General features: G+C 39.9%; 1 protein-coding gene and 1 pseudogene across 5 annotated transcripts; one reads left to right on the plus strand and one right to left on the minus strand.

Annotated features, from left to right (window-relative positions):
• Window positions 1-6,341: 6,341 nt before the first annotated feature.
• LOC127967940 (galanin receptor type 2-like) lies at window positions 6,342-7,458 on the plus strand (annotated as a pseudogene).
• Window positions 7,459-8,110: 652 nt separating this feature from the next.
• On the minus strand, window positions 8,111-24,196 carry LOC127967740 (inter-alpha-trypsin inhibitor heavy chain H3-like). Of its 5 annotated transcripts, XM_052568386.1 has the most exons (25): window positions 24,032-24,196; window positions 23,095-23,258; window positions 22,649-22,753; window positions 22,393-22,555; window positions 22,205-22,315; window positions 21,980-22,108; window positions 21,790-21,906; window positions 21,424-21,592; window positions 21,232-21,342; window positions 20,749-20,930; window positions 19,394-19,573; window positions 19,032-19,159; window positions 17,573-17,775; window positions 17,200-17,244; window positions 12,209-12,226; window positions 12,087-12,104; window positions 11,832-11,849; window positions 11,494-11,511; window positions 11,243-11,260; window positions 10,720-10,764; window positions 10,523-10,627; window positions 10,261-10,435; window positions 9,970-10,118; window positions 9,182-9,266; window positions 8,111-9,064 (listed from the first exon to the last, which is right to left on the minus strand). In XM_052568386.1, the coding sequence occupies exons 1-25, from the start codon at window positions 24,107-24,109 to the stop codon at window positions 8,950-8,952; spliced, it is 2,649 nt and encodes an 882-aa protein (XP_052424346.1). In that variant the 5' UTR covers window positions 24,110-24,196; the 3' UTR covers window positions 8,111-8,949. The 5 variants fall into 5 exon arrangements, with proteins under 5 accessions (XP_052424346.1, XP_052424348.1, XP_052424350.1 ...); XM_052568388.1 differs by lacking the exons at window positions 8,111-9,064; window positions 9,182-9,266; window positions 9,970-10,118 and having other exon boundaries at window positions 10,287-10,435; window positions 12,087-12,226; window positions 17,200-17,226; XM_052568390.1 differs by lacking the exons at window positions 8,111-9,064; window positions 9,182-9,266; window positions 9,970-10,118; window positions 17,200-17,244 and having other exon boundaries at window positions 10,287-10,435; window positions 12,087-12,226.
• Window positions 24,197-24,219: the final 23 nt, after the last annotated feature.

Below are 24,219 nucleotides of genomic sequence, written 5' to 3' on the forward strand. Positions count from 1 at the left end.
AAGACTGCAGTGCGTAGATGTTGTAGCATTAAATATTACGAACTGAAAAGTACTGTAAAATAGCCCCGTCTTCAAGTTAGATGAGAGCACAATACTAATACGTAATATTATGATACATACATTTGATTAATACTAATGTTTAGTATATTTTATAATGTTCTACTTGTTGACAATATCACAAATATTTCTATATTAGTCATGTGAAACGTGAATGTTCACATCCTATCATTATACATACTAATCTAGCAATATTGTAATATTTAAAACATACAATATTGCTAGACAAATGAATACCTTATAAAATCTTGTTACTTTTTTTATCCACCCAACTTATTAAATATTTACTTTAAATGTATGCACTTATTGTTCAGCTCAGCTGTAAGCTTTAAGGTCCTGGACCTAACTTTATTTTTCTTTTATTGATGGTCAATTGGCAGCTAGATATTGTTTACATTATCATGACCATGTTTGTTGCTGCATAAAAGCTTTTGAATCGAAATAAAGACACAGTTTTGTTGAAATAAAGTTGAATTTGTGTTTTATATATTTTGGTTAAGTTTGTTTCCTATACCAGCTGTAAAAAATTGTCTAGTAAATCTGTTATTGATTTTAGTCTTATTTTAGTGGACTAAAATACCAAGCAATTTTAGTTGACTAAAATAAGACTAAAATTAAAACAAATCAGATGACTAAAACTTGACTAAAACTAAAAAGAATTATAGTCAAAAGACTAAGACTAAAACTAAATTAAAAATTAGTGTCAAAATTAACACTGCTTCCCACCCAGCAGAACCAGACTGAAATTCCTAAGGGGGGAAGGGCTTTAAACCTCTGTCTTCACAGAAAAGTCTTTTGTCATGAGAATGGCAAAGAAACTGCTTTTGTACATATATATGGACCAGAATGAACTCAAAAAGACTCATAAATGAATCAGTCCATCGCTTCACTCCACATTCATTTATGTGTAACCCACACATTTGACTATCATGTTATAATCACTTATTGTGTATGTCTTTTTTTTTTTTTAATAACTATGGCATAGCTTAACAATTTATAATTGTGTTTGGTATGTGTGTGATCGAATCTTCTTGCTTGAATTAGACCTGACAATAATTTATTTGTCCCATGTATCATATTCGTGTTATAGGAATCATGTCCAAAATTAGACCCTGCGAGGCAGGAAAATTTTGGACCACATGCTTGGTAAGATAAACAAATGATTTATGATACCCCCGAGCCAAGACAATATCTGATTGGTCAAGACAACATTTGAGGTGTGGCCAACTTTAAATACCTAGGACATCGTAAAATCTTTGCTTTTAGTTCTAGCCTTGCTCGTGCTATCAGTCATGCTTTTAGTGTCTGCTTTTAGTCTGCTTTTAGTCCCTAGCTGCTGCTACTTAGCCACGATGAGAAGGAACACAACCTAGTCTCGTCCAACTTTATTTCTTTTCTTTTCCGTTTGAGAGTTTCGTGTTCTGAGTTAAGTTTTGTAACGTTGAGTCTCCGACGCCTGACCTCGGGTGCCCGTTCAACTTCAACCAGCGCACACGACTCTGCACCTTCAGCCAACGCCCAACAACCACGGGCTTCCCAAGACGTCACTTCAGCCACTACTGAACTTCCAGCCAATCAGCGACACCGGGATACCCCTTTCAACGGGAGTCCCTTTCACAGGAAACGAAGGCAACGTATCCCCAGATATTTGTTGTGCTGGTGTATCTAATATAATTTTAGTCACATTGAGGAACTCAATGCGAGGGCTAATTACGTGATTGATGGTTGTTCATGTCTATGCAATTTAACGTATTGCTGTAAACTTGGGATTCCATATTTCCATTCTCTTAAACTCATCTTTTCCTAACTTTCGATCTTCCTGCAACTTGTGTGAATGTGTGAGTGTGTGCGTTTATGTGTTAGATTAGTTTATATGTCTTAGATTTATCTAATAAAGCCTTATTCATATTGAAAAGAGAAGTATCTTGTGTTTTGTGCTTACAAGTTAATGTCTTAAACTGCCGATCTTGTTACTGTGCTAATTGATAGTGTTTCACTATAGTTTGGATATTAATATCCAGTGCAGATCTTATGTTAAACGGCTTGTTCAGTGAATCGCAGGGCGTCTCATTGATCAGCCGTGAAACAGTGATTCTGTTCAAATTCCCTTTAAATTATTAAATGATTCCCTTTGAGCTAAATTGATCTTTTTCCCTTACACAGTTCTTTGGCATTGTTGAGCGCATTTATGTGTTCTTTGGGCACAGCATAAAAAGATGGGCAATGCTCTCAAATAAAACACACAGTGACGAGACAAACAATGACTCCAACATAACACTGAAAAAGTTATGCTTGACTAGATGGTCCTCACGTCACGAAGCAGTAACCGCTCTGAGATATTGGTACAATGATGTGATGACGGCATTGGCAAAACTTTCACTGACAAGCAGAAAGAAAGATGAACGGGACGAGGCTGCATCGTTGAAACAGGCAATGGAGAAATTCTCATTTGTTTGTCTTGTTGTCCTCCAAAGCAAGACCTAACTGCATTCCGAGAAAATTTGGAAGATGCCAAACAAACAACTAAGAGCCTTTCAGAGAAGTGGGGAGTAAGCACTGCATTTGAGAACACTCGGTTGAGAAAAGTGAAAGCGCATTTTGATGAGCTGTGTCAAGATGAACGTTTAGCAGATACTGAGTCATACTTTCGCGTACACGTGTTTAATGCCTGCCTTGATATTGTCATCTCTCAGTTGACCCAGAGATTCGTCGATTTACGATCAACAGTTGACAATTTCAAAGTTTTACTGCCCGAGACGCTTTGCACTGTAACAGATGATGAACTGTTTTTGCAAGCAAACAGGCTGGTGGAGATTTACAGAGATGACATTACTACTGATTTCCCAATGCAATTGTTATCATTCCGTTCATGCTTCACAAATGAAAACAGAGCAACAGCTGACAAAGATGTTGATCGTCGAGAACAGCTGTACCACTGCGAGTTTTGGGGAGGTTTGCACTGCTTTCATGATTTTTCTGACCATCCCAGTGACAGTGGCCTCTGCAGAGCGTTCTTTTTCAAAACTAAAACTGATAAAAAGCTATCTCAGGAGCTCAATGGGACAGAGTCGTCTCTCTGGACTTGCCATACTGTCAATTGAGAATGCCCGTGCGCGCAATCTGGACCTTAAGGATATGATCGACAACTTCGCACAGAGGAAAGCCTGGAAAATGTAGCTATAATGTAAGTGAGCATCTTTTTTATGTATTTGGACCTATGCCTATGTGTATATAACAGTGACAGTAACAGTAACAATGTGTTATTTTGGTGCACCGACATCAGCAGTTTTTTTTTGTTTTTTTTGGTGCGCGTAGCGTCATCACGTGTTGTAGTAGGGGGGCCCATCTTGATAATCCTGCTTAAGGGCCCAGTGTTGGCTCGTTACACCACTGCCTATTACCTCAATAATCAATCAATTACAGGCCTAAAACAATCATGCCCGAGCAGACGGATATTAGTACATCTCATCACACCGGCTTGCACCTCCCAACTCGCACTGGAGGCTCGCACCTTTTTTTCTCAGATTTTGAAAAATCTTCGCAATCGACTTGTTGACCGCGATCGATGGGTTGATGACTCCAGATATAGATGAGCGACCAACTTTTTATGAGCAAGCATTGATTATGCGTGACACAGTCTCAATTTGTGGGACGCATGAATTGGGCTTCGAACGCTGTGTGCGCACACGCTACGCGGGAAGGGTGGTCACCCTATCTGCATGTTGTCTTCGGCGTAATAATCAATGCATTTGTGTCTCACGCACAATTTGAGTTAGCAACCCTGCTTTGTCATCCTTGACACAAGAAAGCCTTCACCTGATGAACATGTTCATCAGTAATAATGTCCTTAATTTAATTAACACTGTTTTTGAGCAGTTAGGCCATGTGTCCACCAAAGCATTTTTAGGCAGTTGAAAACACCAGGCGCTCTGATGAAAATGCCCAGCTGTGAGCGCTTGAGAGCGCTTTTTGTGGGCTGCGTTTTTCAGTTGAGACCACTGATCTATATATGATATCTATATTATAGATCAATGGTTGAGACGCTTTGGCCCGCCCCTCCTGCACTCTGATTGGTCAGCTGACTAGAAAGTGACAGTGACAGTGATGAGCGCAGCGTTTTATCCAAAGTTGAACATTCTTCAACTCTCAGCGTGAGAAAAAAACGCCCAATGCTCAGAACGAATAAGATGCTCAGCGCTCTGCGCACTCATGGCATTTAAAAACCGTGGTGCTCCCTTTGAGAACAAGTGAAAAAATACGCTAGCTGCGGGGAAAAATGCTTTGGTGGACACGCGGCGCTAATGTTACTAGATTTAAAATTATTTGTTTAATTCAACTATTGATAGACCAAGATTATAATAAGTATCCGATTCTAAGATAAACACTTATTCAGTAGCAGTAAATTAGGTGTACCAAACAATCATTAAACAAAGAAATATTATCTTACCGTCATCGTGAGATAAAATAATGAGGAAGGATCATTCTGTCAGCCAATCACACAGTGACATCACGCCCACAGTCTGTAAATTCCTTCAGAAAACAGCGTGTGGCGCACTGGGGTTTTTTCAGACATCATTTCACATCTAATTTGAAGTAGCTTTTTATGGGAGCGGCAGCACAATACTTTGATAAAAAATAAAAAAAAAATAAAAGATAAGGCTATGTCAAATATTGTTTCTATTTTAGTTTTCATGAAAAACCAGGGGACCCCCCAAGGTCATTTTTTTGGGCCTTATGGGGGTCCCTTGATGCTTATGGGGGGTCCCGGACCCCCCCAGCCCCCCCTCAATTCAAACACTGTTTTTAACCCTCGTATAAGCTCTTACGTCTTTGTCTGCTCTGGTGATTTTGATGGCATTGGCCAGATCACCGGTGCTCATCTCCTTTCACCTCCAAGAAGGAAATTCCTGGTTTCTCTCGGATGTGTACATCTATCTAATGTGCGGAAAATGCTGCTCGCATTTCAGCCTGTCTGAGTGACATTTCTAGCTGGATGAATGACCATCACCTTCAGCTTAACCTTACAAAGACTGAACTAATGGTGATTCCAGCTAACCCATTGATTCATCACAACTTCTCTATACAACTGGGCTCGTCAACCATAACTCCTTCGAGGACAGCCAGAAACCTAGGAGTAGTGATGGATCATCAATTAAGCTTCACTGACCACATTGCTACAATGACCCGGTCCTGCAGGTTTGCCTTATACAACATTAGGAAGATTAGACCCTTCCTGTCAGAGCAAGCAACCCAACTTCTTGTCCAAGCTCTTGTTCTCTCCAGACTGGACTATTGTAATGCTCTCCTGGCGGGCCTTCCTGCATGTACTGTCAAGCCTCTGCAAATGATCCAGAATGCAGCAACGAGGGTTGTCTTCAATGAGCCAAAAAAAGCTCATGTTACTCCCCTCCTCATCAGGTTACACTGGCTACCAGTAGCTGCTCGCATCAAATTCAAGGTACTGATGCTTGTCTACAAGACAACCACTGGCACGGCACCAACTTACCTAAACTCACTGGTTAAATCCTATGTGCCCTCCAGAAGCTTGCGCTCTGCAAGTGAACAACGCCTTGTGGTGCCATCCCAAAGAAATTCAAAATCACTCTCACGGACCTTTTCCTGGACTGTGCCCAGCTGGTGGAATGACCTCCCAATCTCAATTCGAGTCTTTACTCATTTTCAAGAAACATCTAAAGACTCATCTTTTTCGCCTGCACTTAACCTACTAACACAGTACTTTTCCTTTTCTTGTCTTTTTCATTTAAAAAAAAAAAAAAAAAAAAATTTTATACACCTGGCTATGCGTTCTATACTAGACTAACTGAGACTTGTCATGGCACTTGTATTCTGTTGTTGTTCTCTTGTTGACCTGACTGGTTGGGCATTGATGAGTAGCTCATATTTTCCGAGGCGACGCTTTAGCAGTTCCTTGTAGGTCAACTCAAAGGTCACTTTACTAAAAGCAGCACCGTCACTGAGGTTTTAAAGTCCTCTAAAGTCCTTCCAGCAGATCTGAAATTCAAACAGATACTAACATACTACTAATTATACTATAATTTGATATTTTTATGGACCTATATATTTTTAAACATTGCGTACTTGACCAGTACTTGCACACTTTGTCCTCGAGATACTGCTTGATTGTATTGCAACCTTGTCATGGCTTTGCATCTGCCATATTTGTAAAGGAATTACAGTGGAAATATATCTCTGGAACAGCAAATAAATAACGATTTCAGGCAAATGTTGTTTCTCCTGAAGTGGAATAAACCAGTAGCAGGATTTCTGCACTTCAAGTCCTGTAATCATTAACTATTGATGCATTCCAGAGCGTTTTATCAAGACTACTGTACAGTACGATCTCTTCTGGACCTCACAGGCAAAACTACATGAAGGATAAGGATGTGCAGTGTATAACCAGAGGATTGGGGACACATTTTTGAACAATTTCTAATGGTCTGAGAGACACCTCAAAAGAGAAGTAGAGTAGTACAACTTTTTCCAGATGCTTACAGTATTTGCTGCACAAATGTTGTAGAACTGTTTTTCGAGTTGCATGGAAATAATGCTTGTATTTAAGAACCAATTACATTTAGAATCAGATTGTTGTTAATTGTTGGACACTCCATTATGGTTAATGGGACTACTGAGACGAACAGTTCTGGTCATGGACTGAGTGATGCTGAGCGAGTGTTGGTACCCATATTTGACAGCTTCATCCTGGTAACACATCCTGGTTCTTATTGTCATCTGTCGTACGATGTGGCGAGGACATGGACAGCCCAGTGGAGGAAGGACAGGAGGACTCCAACAAACAACTGCAAATGGAACGGATGTTCTTCTTCTGTCATTAAGTGTGGCAGATCTTCTCCTCCTTTCTTGTCTTCCATACCACACAGTCGCCATTGCAACCCGTCACTGGCCGTTTGGAAGCTTCATGTGCAAGTCTGTGAGTTTCTTGAGTGCGATGTGCACAGCGGCGAGCGCCTTCACGCTTGCCACTTTGGCTTTTGCGCGGTACATCATTGTGGTCCATCAGTCAAAAGCATATCAATGGCATAGAGAGGGGCGTTTAAAAATAGTTGTGGTGTTCTGTGGATACCAGCGGTCGTCTTGGCATCGCCTCAGTTTGCTTGGAGGACGCTGGACAACCATAAAGCCCTTGTGCTGGATTTTGCATTCTGTTGGCTGCCATCCTATGGCTTGATGTTTGCCCAGATAGCTGAGGGTAATAAAGCGGCTGGTCCTTTGCCTCACTTTGGACCTTTTGCTATCTTTTTACGCATAATGGCAACCTCTTCTACAGTGGCCAACCCCATTCTTTACATTTTTATGTTAGAGAAATTCAGGGAGGAACTAATGGACCAGGGTCGAAGAGTCTGTAGAAAAAGACCCTCCTAAAGTCATACAGGTAATAGTTAATCATGATTTATTCCATAAGTTCAAGTATGTTGTTTACATTAACACTTGAATTGTTGTATATAATGTGCGTACATGAACATTTAGTTTATAAACAAATATGAAGAACATTTATATCAGTGATGATGACTTAGATCTGCTATTTTAATGTACCAATTTTGCAGCCTTATAAAATGTCAAGACAAACCAAACAGCTGGCATTGTACATTGTTTCAATAGTTTGTGTTTGTTAAACCGCAAATTTGTCAAGGGCTTGTTTGACTTGAGTTTTAAGGAGAACATCCACTCTTAAAAATATAAATAAAAAGATGGTTCATTATTAACATCTCTGTTTCAGTGCAGAATCTTCAACACCCAGGAAACCTTTACATTCCACAAAAGATTTAAAGAATGGAAAAACATTTCTTCAGATTATTACCATGTTCTTCATGCTTTAGTAAAAATAGGTATTTTAAAAACTGATCACTGTAAGGTTCTTTAAGAAACCCCAAATTTTTATTCTGTGTGAAACCTTTATTTTAATGATTGTACCTTAATAAATATTAGATGAATTTGCAAATATCTTTTGGTTCAAATATTGTTTGCCTGAGAGTGAAAATTAAATCATAAATTTAAATTAGAAAAACAGATGTAATAAGGCAAGGCAAGGCAAGTTTATTTATAGAGCACATTTCGTACACAATGGTAATTCAAAGGGCTTTACATAAAATAATCATGAAGAAAAATAACTAAAATAAAACAAGCAATTTTTAAACGTTTGAAATTATTTAAAAATGTACTTAATTAAAATGAATTTAAAAACAGTTAGAAACAAAAAATTATTTTACATTTAAAAAAAGAGTAAAAATACAGTGCAATCAGTTCGGATACCCAATTTTAACATGTATTCTTTGATTATATTAAAAAATATATATTTTCAGCATGGAGGCATAATGAAAGAACAACAATTAATTTACAATTACAAATAAACCAGAACATTGCAGCAAGATCAATTTTTAATGAGCCAAAAAGAATTCATGTCACACCTCTGTTTTTCAGTATGCACTGATTACCGATAGCTGCTCACATAAAATTCAAGGCATTAATGTTTGCCTACAAAACCACCACTAGCTCTGCACCCCTTTACCTAAATGTATTACTTCTGACATATGTGCCCTCTAGAAGCTTGCATTCTACAAGTGAACATCACTTTGTGCTATTCCAAAAAAGCACAAAATCACTTTCATGGACTTAAATGTTCCCTCCTGTTGAAATGAGCTACCCAACTCAATCAGCTTTATGTATTAAGCATTAATCTGGATTAATCAGTGGAAAGTTAATTTTCATAAACAAAAACAAAAAGTCAGCATATCAAGCAAACTATATATTTAAGACAATTGAATGTATGTCTTCCTAGGCCAGGTAGAATTAAACCATTGATGCATTTACTTAACATGAACCATCAAAATCAAAAGGAAACGCTGTTTGTTAACTCTAAAGCTGAGTGACAGTGAAATCAGAAATCTCTGCCTCCATCACAGACTGGAATGGGACCAGCCAGCATTCCTGAACAGGAGTGGAATGGAATCTGTAATCGCTGACAGTCTCCCTAAGATTAACAGACACAAATTAAATATTTCTAAACATACAGGGCAACACAATCTATAAAATTGAGCACAAAACATTTTATGGAAGGTTGTATGCATTTATTAACTGAATCACTTACAAATATGTCTTCACCTCCTTGTCCTTCATCTTAAGAGTTGGTGTTTGTGATCCTTCAGTCTTCACATATGAAATATCAGACTTTCCTTAAAGATCATCAACAGATATTGTCACTAATGTTGGTTTAACGTTAGTTGGTTAGCTATGTATCCAAAATATCTACTTAATAACAATAAACAGTTGTTGGCTAGCCAATGTACAGTACATTACTGAAATGATAAAATCACTTCTATTTTGATTATATTCATATTATGTTTTTGCCACAATGTTCTTTTAAAATGGTGTTCAGGTTAAAGATTATTAAAGGAATTTTCCACCCAAAAAAAGAAAATTTGCTGAAAATGTATTTTCCCACTAGCCATCCATAATGTAGATGATGTCACTGAAAAAAATTATAAATAAAAAACTTTGAAGTAAAAAATTCTTAGATGTATTTGTTTGTTACAAACATGCAATGTGTCACTTCACAAGACTTTAAAGAAGGACTGGAGGGGTGTGGATTACTTGTAGATTTTTAGTGATATTTTTTATCAGCTGTTTAGACTCTCATTCTGACGGCACCCATTTACTGCAGAAGATCTTGAGTAAGTGATGTAATGCAAAATTTCTCCACATCTCTTCTGACATAAAAACAAACTCATCTACATCTTGGATGGCCTGGAAGTTGTCAGCAAAATTTCTTTTTGGGTAAACTTTTCCTTCAATGTGGAGGCTACTTCAGTTTCGGCAGGAGGCAAGTTTTGATACTGTAAATAATGTTTAAATATTTACAGTGAGTTGCTCTCTTACCTAAAACACCTGTCAGGTTAACATCTTTTGGGTGTTCCCAAATGGCAGGCCACAAAAACTTGACCCCATCTTTCTTATGAGAAATAATAACAACACCAATATTTCCCATGGTAACATTCATTTCGTTTTCCAGGACAACCAGAGACACACTGTTGATAGAGAGTAACTCGTGAGTGGATTCTACCTCTGTTTTATCACAATAAAACTGTTTAAAAAAAGAGAACATGTAATGCAGAATATTTAGCGTTAATTTATGAATATATAGTTTGTTCTTTCTACACTTATATTTACCCATCTGTATTGTGTTGGGTCAGTTCCTGGCCCCACAAAATCTCAACTTTGTCCTGGCCATTATGGTAACTGATAGACTTTGTGCTTATTATCAAATGATGGTTAGTTTTGTAATGAATAGCAATTTGATGGAATCCATGATTTTCACTCAAAGACTCTCCGTTCATAGAGAACTCTAGGATGACCAAAGGAAACACGTTCATGAGACAGATGGCCTGTTAAATATATGCAGATGTAGAACAGACATCTCTTAATGTCTAACCTGAAGCTGAATCCTGCAGGAGTCTGAGTTTGTGAGGAAGAGGAACGTCGAAACAGAGTGGCTTAGACTGACCAACAACAGGCAGCAGGAAACGATTGCTATGGACTTTTGGTGATATAATCAAACTGTCATGAGTATTTCTTAAAATACATGCATACTAAGAATAAAAATAAAAAAAATAAATAAATTGTATGTACCTTGCACAGCAGGGGGAGTAGTTGTATGAATAGTTGGGGAGCCATCTAAGACCAGCAAACATTGTAAAGGATTTAAATCCACATTCTGCATGTATTTATTGTAGTTTATTATTTTATTTTTTTGTATTTAGTTTAGTTTGTTTTAAAGGTGACATGTGTAACTGATTGGCACACAGACCCTACACGTATAAACAGCCCACCACAGCAACAGTTATGACAGTATATGTCATAATTTCTAAAAGTCTTCCTACTATTATACCCTAAAACAGAGACAAGTGACAGCTAAAGATTCTTAACAAACCATGAGAGTCTTTATCTTAAAAAAAAAAAAAAAAAAAAAAAAAAAATATATATATATATATATATATATATATATATATATATATATATATATATATATATATTCACAAAACATCTTATGGCTAAAAGTTGCTCATAAATTAAAAATGGTAAACGCTAATCCGTTAGACAGTAGCTACTAAACTATTTCACATCAATAAATAATAAGAATATTTTGACATACCAGAATAATCCATTGCATCTGTGATATACATGAAAAATAAAGAAATTAAAAAACTTGTATATCCTTAATACCTTTTTGTTTTTATATCAAATCAATAAGATTACAATTAAGCGGTTGTGCTGTGTAGTACACAGCAATGCCCTTTAGAATTCAATATCCATTTTTACATTTTACATACTAAAAAACTCTAATCAGTTAGACAACTACTAAACTATTTCACATAAATAAATAAGAAGAATATTTTGACGTACCATAATAATCCATTGCATCTGTAATAAACATAAAAAAATGTGTATACCCTTAATAACTTATATATATATATATATATATATATATATATATATATATATATATATATATATATATATATATATATATATATATATATATATATATATATATATATATATATATATATATATAAAATCAATAAGATTACAATTAAGCGGTTGTGCTGTGTTGTAACCAACAAAGCCCTTTAGAATTCAATATCCAGTTTTACATTTTACATACTAAAAAAAACTAATCCTTTAGACAGTAGCTACTGAACTATTTCACATCAATAAATAAGAAGAATATTTTGACATACCAGAATAATCCATTGCAGCTGTGATATACATAAAAAATAAAGAAATTAAAAAACTTGTATATCCTTAATACCTTTTTGTTTTTATATAAAATCAATAAGATTGCAGTTAAGCGGTTGTGCTGTGTTGTACGCAGCAATGCCCTTTAGAATTCAATATCCATTTTTACATTTTACATACTAAAAAACACTAATCAGTCAGACAACAGCTACTAAACTATTTAACATCAATAAATAAAAAAAATATTTTTTACATACCAGGATAGTCCATTGGAACTGTGATGTACATAATTTTTTTTTAATAAATAGTATTTGTTGTAATGAATAAAGAACTATTACATTTATCAATTTTAATAAAGGTAAAAATGTATTTGGCTTACCGCTGGGCAATAGGAAGGCTGAAATATGAAAACAAAGACATGCATATATCTGGCATTTATTTAGAACATTTAAGACAAAGGATGTTTACATTTATGTCCACTTTACACATACAAATGCATTTTCAGATTCATAAAGCTTACCCAAATAATTACACACATCCCCTTTACTAAAAAAGATTGCTACAGATTAAACATGCAGTAAAACATTCTCAGCAAAATAAGGTAGTCTTTATCATCAGGGCCCCCCCTTTTTTTTTGGGGGGGGGTGGATATATATATATATATATATATATATATATATATATATATATATATATATATATTGTGACGAGCGTTCCCGGAGGAATCAGCATCGCCCTGGCAACCTACGGAAAACACCTGCACGTCCTCATCACCGGCTGAACATTCACAGCTGCTCCCCGTCAGCCTGCACACTCTAAAGCGGCACATGCTGCATCCACCAGACGTTCTCGAACCGAATGCAACGCTGGTCTAATCCCTCTCTCATTTCTTCGCAGAAAGCAACAAGTGACCGACAGCCCACCCACATTGGACCACGTCAGGACACCCACTTTCACTTTGATTGGCACCGAAGAGCACGGAGAGCACACGGGAAGCACCAGCCACCAGATCACTTCACCAGGCACCCAACACTTATAAATATATCCAACCTCCGGGGCATTTAATTCACGCACCCCTTGTAGAGTGATTCTTCACCCCGTGACAAGTGGTGGAGAATGTGGGCAAAACAGTGAAGAATTACCAACAACATCACCGCGCCAACTCCTAATTTTTTTTCCCCCTCTTTCCCTGTTTGTGTCATCAGCACCACGGAAGGCGGCGCTCGACGTCCCCGCGATGGAGGATGTCTTACAACGCCTCGCTGAAGTGAGCATCCGCCAGCAGCAAATAGCAGAACACCTCGCCACTCGCCTGGGCAGGACGGAGGAGGAACATGCTACCGTCCGGGTCGCCGCAGCCCAGCGCGTTCCGCTACCTGAGCCTCGGGCACAAGCCACCCGCCTGTTACCAAAAATGACAGTCGATGACGATGTGGAGGCCTTCCTTCAAGTCTTCGAGAACAGCGCCCACCATGAGAGATGGCCCGAGGAGGAATGGGCACGTGCGCTGGCAACCTTCTCACCGGTGAAGCACAGAGGGCTTACTTCTCGCTCCCCTTTACGACCACCAACAACTATGCCAAAGTCAAGCGAGAGATCCTGGCTAGGCTCGGCCTCTCCCCTGTGTGCGCTGCCCAGCAGTTTCACGAATGGGAATACAAGCCCGCTCGAAGGCACAGTGCTGGCAGGCTGCATCGTCCACCAGCAAGTACCAGCGGGAGCCCCCGAAGCAGAGGTGAAGGTGGATGGAAGACGATTCCGGGCCCTGCTGGACTCAGGTAGTGCGGTCACCCTCATACAGTTGTGCCACCCTCGAAGCGGCCAGAAAAACTTCCTGCCAATTACCTGTGTGCACTGAGACACTCGCCAAGTACCGGCCCGTGAGATGGTCATCTCGTCCCCCCAAGGCACCTGGCCGGTGGAGGTAAGCCTGGTGAAAAACCTGCTGATGGCCGTATTGCTCGGAAGGGACTGGCCTGGCTTCAACAAGCTGCTTACCGCCTCTGCTCAGCCTGCCAGCCCCAAGGGGAACCGTCGAAGGCCGAGGTGGCCACCTGGACCCCGCCGCCGGCCGGCTCTGCTCGTCTCTGACAGTGGGAGAGAAGGTGAGGCCCCCTCCCAATCTACTAATCTTTTCTATGATGTGTACCAACAGGCCGCTGGAGGGGACTCCTTCGCCAAGGAACAGCGGGAGGACGACCGACTCAAGCACTGTTGGAGTCAGGTGCGAGTCATGGATGGAGAGGACGTCCTCCCCTGGCCCCATCCTCTCCTACATTTTGTCGTAGAGAATGGCCTGCTGTATTGTGTTGCCCAGTGGAGGGGGGAGGAGAAAAAATTGTTAGTCGTGCCTCCAGCCAAGACCGAGACCATCCTGGAACTGGTACATTCCCAACCCATGGCAGGACACCTCGCAGCAGCCAACACCACCCAACGCATCCGTGACCGCTTCCACTGGCCGGGCCTGGAGGCCAAAGTAAAGCGGTTCTGCCAAACCTGCCCGACCTGTCAGGCCACGTCGCCCAGGACTTCTCCTCCTAGCCTGCTCATCCCCCTGCCTATCATCAAGGTGCCCTTCAAGTGGATCGGAATGGACATAGTGGGGCAGTTGCCGAAGTCTGCCCGAGGGCATGAGCACATCCTGGTCATCGTCGACTATGCCACCCGGTAGCCAGAAGCAGTCCTCCTGCGGAAGGCCACCACGAAGTCCATCGCCCAGGAGCTGTTTCTGCTGGCCAGCCGCCTGAGTCGGCCTCCCCTCGGAGATCCTGACTGACCATGGAACACCCTTCATGGCCCGGCTAATAGCGGATCTCTGCAGGCTGCTACGGGTGAAGCAGTTGAGGACCAAAGTCTATCACCCCCAGACCGATGGGCTCGTAGAGAGATTTAACCAAACCCTCAAGCAAATGCTCAGATGCGTAGCGGCGGAGGACAAGCGGGATTGGGACCCCCCTATGTGCTCTTTGGGATCCGCAAAGTTCCTCAGGCCTCAACTGGCTTCACCCCCTTCGAGCTTCTGTTCGGCCGTCAACCTCGGGGCCTCTTGGACGTGGCCCAGGAAGCGTGGGAGCAGCAGCCTGCCCCTCATCGTACCATCATCGAGCACGTCCGGCAAATGAAGGAACGGATCGACCGAGTGATGCAACGTCATCATCAGGCATCAGGTCCAACAAATGCTGAAGTTGAGGGTAATAGAACCATCCCGGAGTCCATGGTCCAGCCCCATTGTAATGGTCCCAAAGCCGGATGGCACCCTCCGCTTTTGTAATGACTTCCGCCGCCTGAACGAAGTCTCCGAGTTCGACTGGTACCCCCAACCCGATCTCACGACAATTCGTACATTTTTCACAAGGTGGCTTATTCGTACGAATTCGTACGACCACACTCGTACAAATTCATATGATTGTTGCCAAATCATACATATTTTACGAGTTTCACAATTCGTATGAATTTGTACGAATGACCTACACCTAACTCCGCCCCTAAACCTAACCATCACTGGGGTTTAGACAAATCGTATAAAATCGTACGAGTGAGGTCGCACAAATTCGTACGAATAAGCCACCTCGTAAAATATGTACGAATTGGCCGTGAGATAGTGTACTCCGCGCCCCAGACTTTAGCTGCCCCTTACTGCTGCAGACGGATGCTTCCGACACGGGACTGGGAACGGCCTCTCCCAAATTCAGGAAGGTGAGGAGCATCCGATCATTTAAATCAGCAGGAAGCAGTCCCCAGCTGAGAGGAAGTACGCCGCCGTGGAAAAGGAAGCCCTGTCCATCAGGTGGGCAGTCCTGGAGCTCCTATACTACCTCCTGGGCCGCAAGTTCACCCTGGTAACCGACCACGCGCCCCTACAGTGGATGGCCTGCGCCAAGAACACCAACGCCAGGGTGACTCGCTGGTTCCTAGCACTCCAGGACTTCCACTTTGAAGTTCGCCATCGAGCCGGGGGCCGCCAACGCGAACGCCGATCAGGGGTCAGGGGTCAGGGGTCATTCCCCACCCTCCCCTAGCTTCACCCCTACTCTCTACATTTGTTCACAGGACCAGAACGACGCTTGAGGGGGGGGGAGGTGTGACGGGCATTCCCGGATGAATCAGCATCACCCTGGCAACCAACGGAGAACACCTGCACGTCCTCATCACCGACTGATCGGTCACTGCTGCTGCCCATCAGCCTGCACACTCTTAAGCGGCACACGCTGCAGACAGCACACACAGCAGACGTTCTCGAACCGAATGCAACGCTGGTCTAATCTCTCTCTCATTTCTTTGCAGAAAGCAGCGAGTGACCGACAGCCCACTCACATTGGAGCACGTCAGGACACGCACTTTCACTTTGATTGGCACCGAAGAGCACAGAGAGCACAGGGGAAGCACCAGCCACCAGAAAGCGGATCAGCTCACTTCACCAGGCACCCTACACTTATAAATAAATCCACCCTCCAGGGCATTTAATTCACGCACATGCTGCTGCCCAGCAGACCCAGAAGCTAGAGAACACTGAGGGAGGAACCGCTGACAGCCACCACTTGTTTATGGGCCTCCTGTCGACGAGTTGATGGCATTACTGAACAGTCCAGAAGACACAAGCAGTGCATCCATTAGGAAGAACCTGTCCTTCTCTTTGATCTCAGACAAGGTATACCAGAGTTGTCTCTCCACGGCCACAAGATCCCCCCGGGGGGAAGAAACTACAGTGCGGGCTTCTGATCCATGAGAGAGAGCGACGGATCTGGTAGGGGTGGGAAGAAGGAAGGGACTCACCCGTTTCCTTTCCCTCCTTCAGATCAATTTTCGAACTCCATGGCAGCATCTGCCACTCTGCCAAGGCAGAAGCGGGGCCAGTGCTGCGAGGAACGCTGGTGAAGGGTCCCTCCTCAAATAGAGTCTTCCGGGAGTGAAGTATATGGATCGACAAATGCTCACAATGCGGGCAGTCAGCTGACTCCACATGCTTCGCTCCCAAGCAAACAACACACAGACAACACACAGACCCTTAATGTAGCACGGGCAGAGGGGAACACAGCCTATAATACTGCCCGCTCTCACTTTTATGTTTGTCTTTGGCCTTAGGCATGGTTGTGAACTCAATGGTTTCAGAATGACACACCACAGAGTGTATGCTGAATGAAAGAAGCTGCCACTGTATCCACTGCACGTGCTTTAAGCTTCCTGGTCTCTACATCACCATGCCCGTGATGTTTCATCCATCAATTGGACTGATTCAGAGCGTGTTCATGCTGAAAGGTGTTCCCAAAGTGTTTTGACAAAGCTTGAGTTCCTGAAGGGGAACTATATGGTTCTGAGACCAAATGCAAGTAAAAAAAATAAATAAATAATACTTTAAATTTAATATCTTACCACGTTGTGCAGGATGATGATTTATAACTGAAAAAGAAGCAAATGCTGCCACAAATCAGCAGCATTTCAGTCAAGCTAAAACCACCTGTACAGTATTCATTGCATTGCTCTATGTCAGACGCAGTAGGCCTATCTTCTACAAACAGTATGGCACTTAATTAAAATGTTTTTAGATTATTTTTTCTGTCCTTAATAATAACCTTTAAAAGAAAATTTAAGCAGTAAATTCACAAAAAATGGGGATGTGCTAAGCATTGTGCCTAACAATACCCTTTACTATTTAACATGCATTTGTAAATTTTACATACTACTAAAAAAACACTAATCAATTGCTATTTCAATTCATTAAAAAATAAAAAATATTTTTACATACCTGAGTCATATTCATCAGAATCAACATCAGCTGTATATCCATCTCCCCCTTTTCCCTCTTTGGGTTTGTTGGCCACTTCCACTTCACCTTCCTGTGGCTTAGTGACAACCATAGAGGTCAGGGTAGTGACAAACTGGTATTTCAGGGAGAGTTTGAGAGCTTCTTTTTTTTCATCCTCTTTCTCCTGTCCTTTAAGAAGCACCCTGAGACAGAAATAATGACAGAAGACAGAAACTTACGAGGTTTGCCATTACTTTGCCACTAAGTTTGATGAATTAATGTAATTTTCACAAAGTTTTATGTAATTTTCAAAAGTTTCACTTTTTGAATTGAATTAGTGAAATAAATCAAGTTTTTGATGATATTCTAATTATATGAACAGCCCCCATATATATATATATATATATATATATATATATATATATATATATATATATATATATATATATATATATATATATATATATATATATATATATACATATATATATTGTGACGATACGGCTGCATCCCCCTATAATTGTCATCGGCACCACGTCATATATCGCCGCCCATCGCAGGTGAGCGTGTGAGAGAGAAGGGGCGCTGGACGATGGGGAACACCTGAAGGAAGTGGAGCCTCATCACCGCCGCTGTTTAAAAGCCCAACGCGCCTCTCCTTGAGAGACCGGTCTTTCCCAGTGCATGCACACTGGTGTACTCATGGGTCCAGGACGGGTGCGTTGAGGGACTCCCGCGCCACCAGAGACGTGAGTTGCCGGACCCGCGGTCCGGACGAAAACCGCAACCCTTTACACGGCCATCATGCTAGGATGCCAGGCCGTCTATCCACGTCAAGCGACGCGGCCAGCGAGGAGGATGAAGCCGCTGCACCTCGCGCCCCGGACCCGCAGAGGGCCAGACTCCGCCCCTTACCTGGACCCTTCCTCCATGAACCCTGCCCGACCCACACGAACCCATCGGCACGAGGAGGACACCGGATCCCCTGTTTGTTTTGGACACTATCCCCAGCTGGACACTTTATTTCCCTGTTTTGTTTTATTTTCTCTTCATAAAAGTGAATTGCTGTCAAATGATTAATCACGGTTAATCGCATCTAAAATAAACGTTTTTGTTTGCATAATATATGTATGTGTGCTGTGTATATTTATTAGAGTATGTATATATAACTACTCACATATGCATGTGTACATACTTCAGAAAAATAGGCTGTTTATATATTAAATATATTTACCTATAAATTATGTGAATATAAGTATAGACACGTAAATGTTTTAAATATATATTGTGTGAGTATGTGTATACATAATAAATATAAATGCAAACAAAAACATTTATTTGGTATGTGATCAATCGCAATTAACTGGTTTAACAGCACTGATATATATATATATATATATATATATATATAGTGTGTGTGTGTGTGTAAGCAAATATAGACCCAAATGCATAAACTTACTGTCTGTCCAGAAGCTGCTTCACTGTAAGGTAGGCCCACAACCTCTGCATGAAATTTTCATTCTCAGGTGGGACATCACTGGGGTCTTTTGTCATTATAGTGTCCTGATATGTCACATTACTGCCTTTCTACTCGGAAATAGTGAATATTTTTATTAGGAATGCTGTCACCACTTTCATCAAGAACTTTCTTCCAAAACAAAGTGGTCATTATTATTATAAACTCTATATTATAAACAGCTGGCAATCAATGGTTCTAATACCAAATATACTGCATTGGACTGCTGAAAATTTTAAATTCCTGCCCACACAATCTCTTCCCAAATTTTATCCAATTTGATAAACATAGAGTAAAGATCTTACTGATACTGCGATGACTTCAGTGGTGAAACTCTCCACACTGTTGTCTGTTATTTGTCCTGACACCACAATCTCAGAGCCATTGAAGTACAAACTAAAGCTGGTCTTGGTAAGGTTTGTCCCTCCTGGGTATTTAAGTTGAATGTCAGTGAGGAGAGGGACGGCAACTTCTTCATAGAAGCCCTAAAAATCAAACAAATTTGAAATGTTATCTCCTAAAAACACATCTCTTCCATCTGCATTTTATCCTCTAACTCTAGCACTCTCTATTCTAATTCTATTCTTTAAAATAATAATAAAAATAATAACACTTGTCCCTTTTAGATTTGATTCTTGTTTTCTTAAAAAATAAATAAATAATAAAAAAACTAACTACTGTATCTTTCTAATCTTTTGTATTCTATCGGTTTTCTTTCTATTTAATATACTACTAACAAAAGCAAAACAAATAAATAAATAAAATGCCTCTAACACTAGCTTGCTCTATTCGTTTTCCATTCTATATTTTCTTTTTTAATTATATTATTAAAAACCTTGCTTCATGTACTCAGGGCAGGACTTAGGGGGGTGGGGGCATTACATTATGGAGTAACACAAAATGCACACACATATGCTTCGAGGTTCATAAATAGCACAATTAATATGCTAAATGTCTAGGTTATAGTCAAAGTTCAAATCAACCAATTCATTTAATAAGCGTAATCATTTACATTTGCAAACGACTTTGCTGCTCTGTATAAAACACTGTTCGGAGACGCAGCGGTTCAGCTGTTTGTTCTGTTTTCTTTCTGACGGAGCAAAACCACACTATGTGTAACGTTAATGGCAGTAAGACGAGAAAGAGTGCTAAAAACTCATCAAATGATTGCATAATTTAGTGGAACATTATTAATTAATATAGTAATATAGAATCATCTTCTGTAAAGAAATGAGGTGTGAACATTTGAGAATTTATCATTATCTTTCTAAATCTGCGCTCTTTGGGCCTAAAGGCTTAATGGAGCTGTTTAAAAGTACATGTGACAACCAATCGTGATAACCAATTGTGGCCTCGAATGTAGTAGTTCTAAGCTGTAGCCCATGCAGTGGAAATGTGGCTAATGATTTCTGAATTCTGAATGACATATGACAAACCGGTTAAACAAACGTAAAAGGGCAAAGGCGGGGCCCATGGTAAGTCCGGACATGTGTGTAATACTACCTTAAGCTAATTGAGACTTGTTATAGCACTTGTACTGTATGGCATTGATCTTTTGTTGATTTTGATTGCTTCTATTTTATCTTAGGGACAGACAGAGACAGAAGACAGAACAGTTCAGAATTAAAGATGAATTCTCAGCTGATCATCTGTCGTTCACCTGCAACTGTAGATCAGCGTCTGAATCTTCATAAATCCTGCGAGCAACTCCACTATTTTCCAGTGACATCTTTGTCAGGAAGTCAAAGTTAACATCATATCCAAAACCAAGACAATAGAGGGGAAATTTATTGCCAATGGCCTTTTTCACATTGGACATTATCTTCTCTATGTTGGTTTCACCTGTTTAAAATTAAAAAATTGATGTTTTTTAGTTATTTGAAGGATCAGCAATGGATCATTTAGCCAATTTCATATTTCTTATTGTTTTTCTCTCACACTGAAAAATACTGACAAATCCAAATTGATCATTATAATAATCCATTCTTCCTACAATTATTTGAATTAGGTCTAAAACCCTTTATAAACAGGTCTGCTAATGAACCATGAATATTATAGGATGACAAATGTTCTATTGATGAAGTATGCTGATTAAACAAGATAGAACACTGTTTAGCTTGTGTTTGTCAGTGTGAATCTGTGCCTGTAGTGGGATCTCCATCAGTCAGCAGGATCAGGATGGAGGCTGTTCCCTCTCGTGGATGTCGATTGATCATGTCCACTCCTGCTAGAACTGCAGCGTTTATGTCCGTGGCTAAAGGAAGACCAAACATAGTTGTGTCACTGTGAGGTACAACTTTCTTACTCCGTGTGTAGCATTAGTGCTGTAACTCACCTCCTCTATCTCTGATCTCCTTCACAAAAGATTTTGCATTCTCCAGATTTGCCTCAGTAGCTCTGAGGAGCTCACGCTTCCATAAGCTAACTTCACTGTCAAAGGTGATCAATCCAAAGTGGTCATCCTCATCAAGATCACTTAAAATCTTTAGCAGTGCCAATCGAGTCTAAACAATGATAGCATATCTAAAAGTTATTCTTTCTTCATTAAGACTGCATACTCACATTTCCCAGACATGGACAGTCTGTTACTAACTTAGAACAACACCAAACTGATTTCAGTAGAGGAATCTCTGCATGATTAACAATCAAAAATCTTCTAAAGGAATTTGACCTTCCAGCAGTATCCAATAAAATTTTTTACCTGTTTTATTTTTCGGCCGCTCATAGAACCACTCCGGTCGATGATAAACACCACATTTTTGGAAATACGTGGAACATCAGATGGAGCAAAGTAGTGGACGAAATAGCCTTTTGATACCTGAGAAAATAGAAAAATAAGTACATTCTGGACCTTTTGCATTGTGCAAAATAAATAAATTTTAAAAAAGTACCATGATTTCTCCTTTGGGATTTTGTCTCTCCACATCGTATGTTATGAGCAGGTCACCGTTCAGCCCATTTTCTCCACAGCTTTTACACTTGGTCTGTTGATCTTGTGTGGGGTAGAAGGTCACCCATGCCTGAAATGATCAGTTTGTTCATCTGGTAACTTTATTTGAAGTGTGTGAGTGTATTGAGAACATCTAAACTGTTTTAACCCTCATGTGAGCTCTTACGTCTTTGTCTGCTCTGGTGGTTTTGATGGCATTGGCCAGATCACCGGTGCTCAAATCTCCTTTCACCTCCAAGAAGGAAATTCCTGGTTTCTCTTGGATGTGTACATCTATCTAATGTGAGGAAAAGAAACACCATCTAACTGTACTTTAAAATTGATTATAATGTTTTTCTTAATTTCTTCCTTTACCTTGAAGTCAGCCACCGGCTGCATTGGTTGGGCATTGATGAGTAGCTCATATTTTCCGAGGCGACGCTTTAGCAGTTCCTCGTAGGTCAACTCAAAGGTCACTTTACTAAAAGCAGACACTGTCACTGAGGTTTTAAAGTCCTCTAAAGTCCTTCCAACAGATCTGAAATATATCAAAATCAGAAATCCCAGAATATTAATAAACATATTACAAATACATATTTAATGGAGCTAATTTAAAAAAAAAATTCTGTACTTGACCAGTCCAGCACTTTGTCCTCGAGATACTGCTTGATTGTATTGCTGCTGAGCTGCTTCTTTTTCCTTCACAACCCCATCATATGTTTTTCCCTCAATGGTCCTATTGAGAAAGTTACACAATGATGTTCTCTTAATATACCAGAAACTTAAACTCTGTGTATTTCATAAAAAAATATCCATCTCACTCAAATGGTAGCACCACTAAACATGTTTGTTTTTATAAAAACATCTGTAGTGTTACTGGTAGCTACTGTATCTTATTCTTTAAAAACTGCATACAGGTTATTTATTTTTGGACTAGTAGAAGGTATATTTTCTAAAACTTTATTATGTTCTTGTTCGGCTGTATTATAAGATTTACTTTATCTGATGCCCACATGCTATAAATGGCTTCTTTACCTCTTTATTTCTACTTATATAACACTACTAATGTTCACCCACATTCTGAATTTGCTGATGAAGGCATTCTTGGGAATCTTGACCTCAAACTGGATCTCTTGAGATTCATTCAGTGTGTTCGCAACACGGCTTGTGATGACTGTTGTGGCGTAGCGACTGGTGACCGTGGAGTTAATGTAGAAGCTGTATATATCCACATTTTTTTTCTGTTGACATTTACATTTATGCATTTAGCAGACGTAGTCCAACATTTTTTTTATTTTACCAGTATGTGTGTTCCCTGGGTATTGAACCCACAACCTTTTGCACTTTTAACACAATGCTCTACCACTGAGCTAAGACAATGAATAGTAAACTCATATTAAAGTATAGTCATCATGATTACTGCTCAAAATTGCATGGAGAAAAGGCCTTTGGACTGAAAGACAAATAACGTTTTGATGACTTCATCTCAGTGTACACACTACACAGTGTACACAACAGAAGGTTCTGTCAACTCAAATTGCATGTTTCTGTCAACAATGGCAATCAAAATGAAAATGTCTAAACAGATAAACCAAGCAGTTGAGAATAAATCAGTTAGAAGAAGTTTTGTTAAGAAAAAAGACATACATAATATAAAACAAGCTAGATCATATATCAAAATACATAATAAAAACTACTATTCAAAAGTTTGGGGACTTTTTTTAATGTATTTGAAAAGTCTATCAGGATTTCTTTATGAATATGAAAAAAAAAAAAAAAAATGATTTGACCTAGATATGTTTTGTATCTAATAATTTTTTGTTTTGTTTCTGGTCACTTTTGATTCATTTAATGATTTAAATTATTATTTAATTACAATAGTGTGTATTCAACAAGCATGAAGTATGTCTAGCCCTTGATCTCAAATACAGATATAAATCTGTTGTTTTATCCTGATTTGATAAGAGTATTTAAGAATTTTGTCTTCTATCTTAAAGTAAAATTTCACCCTCACCTTCTTAACAGGGTCTGAAGTGGCTGACATGAGAAACATGCCCAAGAGAATCACCTGGAGAGCTGCTCGATCCATCATGACCTGCACATGAAACTGACCTCGAAACACACACTGTCTTTAAACTCAAGTCCACAGCATGCTATTGGCTGATACTGACCGGATGAAGAAACCTCCCCCTTTATTTGCAA

Source organism: Carassius gibelio, chromosome B11 (assembly GCF_023724105.1).
Source record: "Carassius gibelio isolate Cgi1373 ecotype wild population from Czech Republic chromosome B11, carGib1.2-hapl.c, whole genome shotgun sequence".
NCBI lineage: Eukaryota > Metazoa > Chordata > Actinopteri > Cypriniformes > Cyprinidae > Carassius > Carassius gibelio.

Bases quoted from the DNA above. Each gene is read 5' to 3' on its own strand.
- LOC127967740 (XM_052568386.1), bottom strand. From the start codon at position 24,109: ATGATGGATCGAGCAGCTCTCCAGGTGATTCTCTTGGGCATGTTTCTC. The intron at 19,574-20,748 runs GTGAACGACAGA...TTTGATTTTTAG, and splicing joins ACGCTGATCTACAGTTGCAG to GGCTTCTATGAAGAAGTTGC. The intron at 17,245-17,572 runs GTATGTAAAAAT...GATTTGTGGCAG, and splicing joins TTCTGATGAATATGACTCAG to CATTTGCTTCTTTTTCAGTT.